Here is an 8,132-nt window from a genome sequence, read left to right on the forward strand (position 1 = left end):
ATCCCCTCAAAAAAAAAGGAAGGTTATTCTGAATATCTGATGAAAGATCTTTCCAGTGATGGATGTCGCCTAATTATACGATGATGATTACGTCTGCCACTCTGCCAGCATTTTTAAACGGCTATAGCAGCGTTTTCAGTTTCAAGATAAGTGCAATCTCTAGCTCATTGGAACTGTTCTTCCACCCTGTCATTGCCAGCACTTATAGAGAGGATAGTGAAGCCTTTGAAGAGACATCCCAAACCAAAAGAAAAAAGAGAGAATTGGGAGCTAGCCTTGAGCACCACTCGTGTTGTTAGGTTGGCTTTCTTTGAGCTGGAGGCGAAGACTTATTACTCTTGACTATTCTCAATACCTAGATGGTATTAAGGAGGACTTTGGTACCTTCCTCGATGTAGTTCTTGTTGACGAGGCTCCAATTGGTGTTAATGGTTTAAAACCCACCATTCTTGAGTGGAGATGGGGCATTCAATGGTCGAGCAGAGCGTAACCAAGCTAGTCCTGGCTAGGTGACTCTTTGGTGCTCCAATGTGGCCGGAGAAGATTGTGCTAACAATCTGATGCCCACAGGGAAAATTTTGATTGTATTTTTGCCTCTCTTTGTTTTTTTTTTTTTTTGCATTACTTCTCTCCCTTTCTTGTTTGGTGCAAGTTCCTTTAAGTGACAACTAGAATAGCACGATAAAATGCTTAACCTTAGATAACTTTTTGTTACCAAGGACCTACATCTATGTGTGAAACTTTCTAAGGACTTGATTAGAACTTCTTAGATTGATTTTGTAGAAGAACTTAGGTGTCAAACTGTCAAGGTGCTTGAAGGATAGATTCTGCATAGACTAAGGTTGTTGAGTTAATTTTTAGAATCCAATTCACTCCCTTTCTTCGACCATTTGATCCTTACAATTGGTATTCTAGATTTCACTAACTCGAGGAATGGCTCCGATAGGAACACACTACCTAAGTTCAAGGGGAGGGACTTTCTTTATTCGAAACTCTGAATGTTGGGCAATGCTATGGTACACTTTTTACTTCTTAGGAGGTAATATCTCAAATAAATCTGAACCATTGATTTTTAGATTTTTTAAATCAATTAATTAATTTAAAAAGGAAAATACTCTCCAATCCCTCTAATCATGCGAGGACACAGATGGGCATGCAACCCCTTCCTTGTTCTTACGCATGGTTGTATCTTTTCTTTTGTGCGATTGTGTCATATCCTTCTTTTTTTTTTGTTCCCATGGCTAAACTAAAATGACAACTATCACCACTCTCGTGTCATGATGTGTATAAACCTATCATAAGGTCAAAAACTGTACACCAATAACAACAGGATACTAGAAATAGATTTTTAGTGAGTTCATCGTGTATAAAGCTTGATGACATTTTATTATAAATTAAAAACTAACCATATTACATACATAATTGAGAGGATCTTCTAATATAAACATGTAACTATAGTAAAGTTTCATATACGTATATTTGCATGTAAGTTGGGCATATATGTATACACATGTTATATTGCGTTCCTAAGTAACAAGTGCATCAAAAAGTAATTAGTTTATTCTTAAATTTCAAAGTTGCAAAAATAAAAATATTCATCATATCTAATAGATCATGCATGCATCAATTAGATCTAAAAAAGATCTTCTTATCTGAAACTTTACTTATTTTATCTATTACCTCTTAGGAAGTAAAGATGATTCTAGCCCTCTGATCTAATCAAATGAACGGCTCACAGTCATTTGAGTGTACCACAGCAAAGCCCCTGAATGTTTGCTTACCTTGAAGTCCATCCCCTGACATTTGGAGAGTGGCTTCCACCATGTTTGACACATCCATGAATGCCAAGCAAAACAAGTTGAACGCTCGTGCTAAGAATGCTATCTTTGAAGATTGAGCAAACCTTCGATAAGATCCTAGTTGGGACTTGGCGCATGATGTTTGGCAAGTGCTCATCAACATCAATGAAGGCATCACCACCATTCTCAATGACCGATATCATGTGCTTAAGACCGAGCTTGACTCCTTCAAGATGCCCCCAAAAGAACTTTACAATACATGTATACTAGCTTAAATGTTCCTAATGAGGAGATAAACTCTCTTGTCTTGTGCAGCTCACAACCGGAGAAACCAGAGGATACTCATTACTCTCCACAAGCCCAAGTATGACAGTGTGGTTTGCGGTCTTCATGGGAAGGGCTTTGATAAATTGGAGGTGTATGAGCTTGTAAACAAGATTCAGGGCCATGAGATGTCAGTCCATGGAGAAACTAAAGAGGCACCCATGCAAGGATCTTACCTTTGCGGTTAAGACAAGGAAAAATACTAAGAAAAAAGGCCAAGAATATTATTGTCATCCCGTCATCAAGCTCAGGTGAAGATTCAAGCAATGAAGGGGGAGAGGATAGAGGTCATGCCTTGCTCATGAAGAGGTTACGAAATGCTCTCAACACATGTGTATAAGGGATTCATCTATGATCAAGAAGAACAAGTCCAAGGCCACTGATGCAGTACATAGGTATATGAACTGTGGATTTTTTTTATCTAATCATTTCTTCTATATCTTAGGTGTCTAATTTTTTTGGTTGTTCTATTGGTAAGATGCAATTGATTTTATTGTTTGGTCATAGAAAAAAATATGAATTATCTCTTGTGAGTTACTTTTTAGTTGTACTAATTAATCGTATAAGATTTTTTTCTTAAAATTTGTAAACATTTAAACACCTAAAATATAGCACCTCTGTGCAATTCCAACAGAAGAGCTATCCATACTGCGTAATCTATATTAGCCTATTTTAGAAAAAAAGAGAGAGTAGATATAGCTTGCATATGCCGCTAGCCATTCGCCTCATCCTACTGAAAAAGGTTGTTGGAGTTTTGTGTTTTTTTGCGGAGTTTCTATTTTAGAGGTTGACAAAATTATGAGTTTATCCATCCATTTTTATCAACTCTATTGGAGTTGCTTTTAACTGTGCAAATTGGACGGATTTGTATTTATTCGCTACTTGATGAAACAATCCTCGTTTAGTAGCATGCGAGTCTCTCTCTGTACAAAACTTTAAATTCTACGGTATCCCCTTGTAATTTTCATACTTCTTCAGATTCTTTTTACACTCTGTGAATTTGGATGTAAAAGAAACAAAAAAAAAAGAAGTGCACACTTAGCTGCCCATTATGAATTTCCATGCAACCTTTCAGTCTTCATCTCGGGCTCTATCGCCGCTGCCGGCGATGAGCACCAGCGCGGAGTCCACGATGTCGGAGAAGCTCTCACGGTGCTTGCTGATGCCCACGCTTCCCGAGAAAACGTGGTAGCACTCCAGCTCCGACGTGGTGTCGGCGACAGACTCTAGCAGCCGCTGCATGCCCACCTCCCTGAGGAGCTCAACGTACCCGCCGCCGTCGTCGCCGCGGCCGCCCGAATTCGTCATCAGCCAGATGACCTGCTGCACCACGAAGCGTCGCATTCGCGGGACCCTGATCTCCGGATACCTGTACTGCCGCAGGATGCTCGCCAGCCGCTCCACGTATGCCCGTTCGTCCGCCACGCCGGCGCGGCGCAGCTCGCCGGCAAACCGCTCGCCGTCGATGAACCTGCAGATCTCCGTCGTCAGGCCGACGGACACCTCGAGTATTTTATCTCTGTGCACCATGGTGGCGTTCAGCACCGCCGGCAGGGCCGTGGTCACCAGGCGCAGCCGCTCCTCCCTCTGCTGTTGCCCCGAGTACGCGCACAGGTTCCGCAGCACCCTCGCCGCGTTCAGGCGCCGCGCGTCGCCGTCCTGCAACGCCGACACGAGCTGGTCCATCACGTCGGCGCGCCTGAGGATCGCGGCGCAGCCGGCCTCGCTCTCCAGCGCCAGCATCGCCAGCGCTTCGCCGGCCTCGCAGCCGAGCTCCGTCTCCTGGGAATCGAAGAACATCGACAGCAGCAGCTTGACGACGCCTCCGGTGGCCACGATGGCCTCCTTGCCGCTGTCTTCCATGGCCAGCCCAGTGAGCACGTCCGTGGCGAGCTTCTGCAGCTCCCTGTGCTGCTGCCCGTACCGCAGGATGTCGCGCAGGTTGCTCACCGTGAACACGTTCTCGGCGACGCTCTCCCGGAGCGCCTTCCCGGTGTTCCCCGTCGTGGAGACGAGCATCTTGACCACCTTGAGCGCGCGCTTCACGGCGCTCACCTGCGAGTCGATCACGTGCGGGTTCCGGAGAAGAACCGGCGACGCCTGCGTGAAGTTGATGACCTTGGCGAGCAGGCCTCGCGCGTTCCCGATCTTGCCGCAGTTGTCGTGGTCCCTGGCGAGCCTCTTGAGGATGAGCAGGCCCAGCAGGTTGAACGGCAGGTGGTCGTAGCCGCGGCTCGCCGGTGAGGCCCCGTGGTCGGCGTCGGCGGGAGCGCCCGGCAGCCGCGGGTGCATTCCGGACACGGGCGGACCCCTGCCGGTGTAGAGCAGGGACGTGACGGACTCGATGGACCCAGGGATGCCGGACACCCGGAGCGCGTTCTGACTCTTTCCGGCGAGCTTGGACACGATCTCGGCGGCGCACCGTCGCACCTCCTCCTCTTCGGGGCGCTTCCAGTTGAGCATCTCGACGAGCCTCTCGATGGACCTCGGCGTGGTGCCGACCTTGCGCAGCGTGTCGCTGGCGGAGCGCTCGCTGTTGGCGAACTGCTGCAGGATGCGCACGCCGATGAGCTGCTCGTCGAGGAAGTCGGAGAGGACGAGCTCCTCGGCGAAGGTGACGAGGTCCATCTTGATGCCGTCGAAGATGCTCCCGGCGATGCACCGCGAGTAGGCGTCGTAGAAGAAGCGCTTGAGGGAGACGAGCCCGTACGCGCCCAGCTCGCACTCGTCGCTCACCTGGTGGAGCAGCTTGCAGACGGAGACCTTCCACGTCCAGTACGCCTTCTCGAACAGGAAGAGCGACGCCTCCAGGAGCGCCAGCGTGTAGAAGAGCAGGAGCGCCGGCCTCATGTTGCGGCTGTCGGCGCCGCCGAAGTCGTGCTTCCAGAGGCGGATCACCGAGAGCGCGACGCAGGCGAGCGCGGAGAGCACCTGCAGCCAGTTGAGCAGCCTGCCGATCTTCCTGGAGACGAAGACCCAGCCGGTGTAAGGGAGCAGCGACACGTCCGGCGCGTGCCACGCGCGCTGCCTCATGAAGGCGACGATCTGGCGCTGGAACAGCGCGGCCCTGGCGCGCGCGTCGTCGTCGCGCGCGCGCCCGCGCCCGCCGCCGCCTCCGCCTCCTCCTCCGGTGGCCGCGGCGGCAGGGTCGACGATGGCGCGCACGATGTGGCGGAAGAAGCGGGAGCTGGAGCGCAGCGCCCCACCCGCGGTGGAGGTCTGCGTGGCGTGGTGCTGCCACTCCAGCTCGTGGCTGCGGCTGAAGACGCGCGCGCCCTCGCCGACGAGGATCACGGTGACGCACCAGAAGTCGGTGATGCTGAGCGTGCTGGCGAACCCGCCGAGGAGCACGACGGTTGCCCACACGAAGTCGAGCTTCCCGAGCCCGCTCGCCGCCTTCTCGAGCACGGCGAGCCGAAGCGCGAACAGCGTCAGCCGCTTCTCGGGCGGCTCCCGCCCGCCGGCCGGCCTTCCGGAGCTGCCGTGTCCGCTCCCGCTGCCAGGCGTCGGCTCGCGCCACGGCTCGAAGAAGGACGCCGAGCCAGGACCTCCGGTGCCCAGCCCGCCGCCGCCGCCGGCACGGTGCTCCATGATGTCCAGCTGGATGCTCGGCGGCACATCACCACCACCGCCTTTGTGCGAGCCGCCGCCGCCGTCGCCGTTGGACTCGAGGCGCGTGGCCTCGCGGCTCTTCTTGTACTTCATGGTGGCGCCAGCTCGGATTCAGAGAGGGTCACTGATCCCGAGGAAAGCAAGAGAGGAGAAATGGAGGGGAATCACGTTCCTCTCTAGAACTGGAGTTGGGACATGGGGACATGGGAAACTTGCCGAGATTGTTGTTGCGGAATGGATCGAAGGAGGATTATTCGTCTCGTCAATTCCGACGGACCGTGCAATTAGTTTTTATTTTCATCTATATTTAATACTTCATGTATAAGTCTAAAGATTCGATGTGACAGACAATCTGAAAAATTTTACAAAAATTTTTAGGGAACTAAACAAGGCCTTAGCGCCAACAGTCAACTCGCGTATGGAGAGCTGACAAGAAACGGGATCATGATTGGTGACGACTTGGCGTCCCGGCGTGGGGGATAATGGCGACGTGATTGGAACCATTCAACTAAGGCTTTGTTGACCCCAAAAACTAAAAAGTTTTCAAGATTCTTCATCACATCGAATCTTACGCTACATGTATGAAGTATTAAATTTAGACGAAATCAAAAACTAATTACACAGTTTATCTGTAAATCACGAAATGAATCTTTTAATACTAATTAGTCCATAATTAGATAATATTTGCCACAAACAAACGAAAGTGCTACAGTAGCGAAATTTCGCATCTAAACAAGGCCTAATGTAATGCTGCATCTCAAGGAGGGTGGTGTATAGAAATAGTATCGTGTACTTGTGCAGTACGCACCGGCGAGAACAAACAAATGAGCAACAACAATCTGCATATTATATGATAAAAGGATAAAAAAAAAGGGGAATCTAGTTACAAGGTGGACTATGGCCTTTGGGAGATACTATACTCCGTACCAATGGTCAATGGACCCAGCACAGCGAGGAACTGTAGTCCACCTATTGTTTCTAGTTACAATGAGTACTATAGCATTAAAAGTAGACTCTAGTTTTTCATTGTTCCTATTTTTATTCCCTATACAATCGCTGCTGCATTGCATTATCCATATGTAGTAAGCAAGTTGCTTTTTTTTAATCATGCTGATACTCCCTTCTCCTTCAAGCTACTTAGACTATCTCCAACAATTGTTACCCAAAATACAATACCCATTTGTCATTTGGGTAGCGCTACAGGTAAAAGGTTCCATACCTATTTTTAGTCTTCTCCAACAACAAGACCTAAAAGACAACACTATCTGCAAATAGGTCTCAAGGAGAGAGGATACCCAAATTTGGGTTATGCCTCTCTTAATACCCAGTATGGGTACTCTGTTGGAGGCTATAGGTATTGTGTTGGAGACCCATTTTGGGTTTGGGTTCCCAAATAGGTCTCCCATTGGAGACAGCCTTAATACTGCTACTACAATAAACGTCACGTGCTTTGGAAATTTGTTGAGGATAAATCAAAGGACCCCCTCTTTTTATATACTCCCCTTTTGGGTTTCCAGAAAGCCAAACGCGAATCTGTGAATGCTGCAGCGGAGCAAGCAACAGGCAGGCGACTACGTCCGCACAGCATCGAAGATATATTGAATCGAGGACAGAAAACAGACTGACACGTCCTTGTCCACCACCCAGGCATATCCATGCGCTGCGTGGGGGGATAAAACGTGCCAGGGGCACCCGGATGACGGTCTACGTCGTCCGCCAGCGCATCGGCGTTGGCGTGCAAGCAAACCGGCATCTGCACGGGCACCGTACGTTTGGGTTCGTTCTCAGACTTGACCTGTTCCTCTCCTCATCCACACACGGTCCACAGCGGGACGTGGAGCACTGGAGCCTGATTCCGTGACCGCTGCACCGCCGTGCCAACACGCCACACCACGGCGCCGCGCGCGACGGCAGCAGCATCGCGCGGCGGAAAGTTGCTGGATGACGTGCGCCTCTGTTCCGCCGGGCCGCATTCGTTCGCGCACACGGCCCCAAGGTCTTGAGGAGCTTTTTTCTGGGGGACGCAGCGGAGCCCAAGTGCCTGTGCCAACCGCGGCCTGCTCCAGTGGCCTGTGCCTGTGCCTGCAGGAGAGAACGAGACAGAGACCGCGCCGGGCGCTACAAGGAGGCCCACCACCGTCTCATTACTGGCCCGGTATGGATGCAACGCGAGATCAACAACGTAACTGACGCAAGTACTCCAGTACCGTAGTAGTAGTAGTAGTACTAGTAACTTGTGGGGTGGCCTTTTTTTCCCCTCTTGCTTCACTAATACTTCATATCTTTTCAATGGATCGGAGTATTAGGAACTGAGATTTCTTTGGCAGAGTTCCACGCCGTTCCAAAACCATAAAAACAGCTTCGATTTTTTTTTTCCAGCAAAACGCTTTCACCAGT

At 50.0% G+C, this 8,132-nt stretch overlaps 1 protein-coding gene across 1 annotated transcript; it reads right to left on the reverse strand.

The window, feature by feature from the left end:
- On the reverse strand, window positions 2,964-5,991 carry LOC8080792. The gene has a single exon (XM_002467776.2). The coding sequence runs from the start codon at window positions 5,826-5,828 to the stop codon at window positions 3,195-3,197; it is 2,634 nt and encodes an 877-aa protein (XP_002467821.1). The 5' UTR covers window positions 5,829-5,991; the 3' UTR covers window positions 2,964-3,194.

Source organism: Sorghum bicolor, chromosome 1, assembly GCF_000003195.3.
Source record: "Sorghum bicolor cultivar BTx623 chromosome 1, Sorghum_bicolor_NCBIv3, whole genome shotgun sequence".
Lineage (NCBI taxonomy): Eukaryota > Viridiplantae > Streptophyta > Magnoliopsida > Poales > Poaceae > Sorghum > Sorghum bicolor.

Coding starts and splice junctions, on each gene's coding strand:
- LOC8080792 (XM_002467776.2), bottom strand. CDS start 5,828: ATGAAGTACAAGAAGAGCCGCGAGGCCACGCGCCTCGAGTCCAACGGC.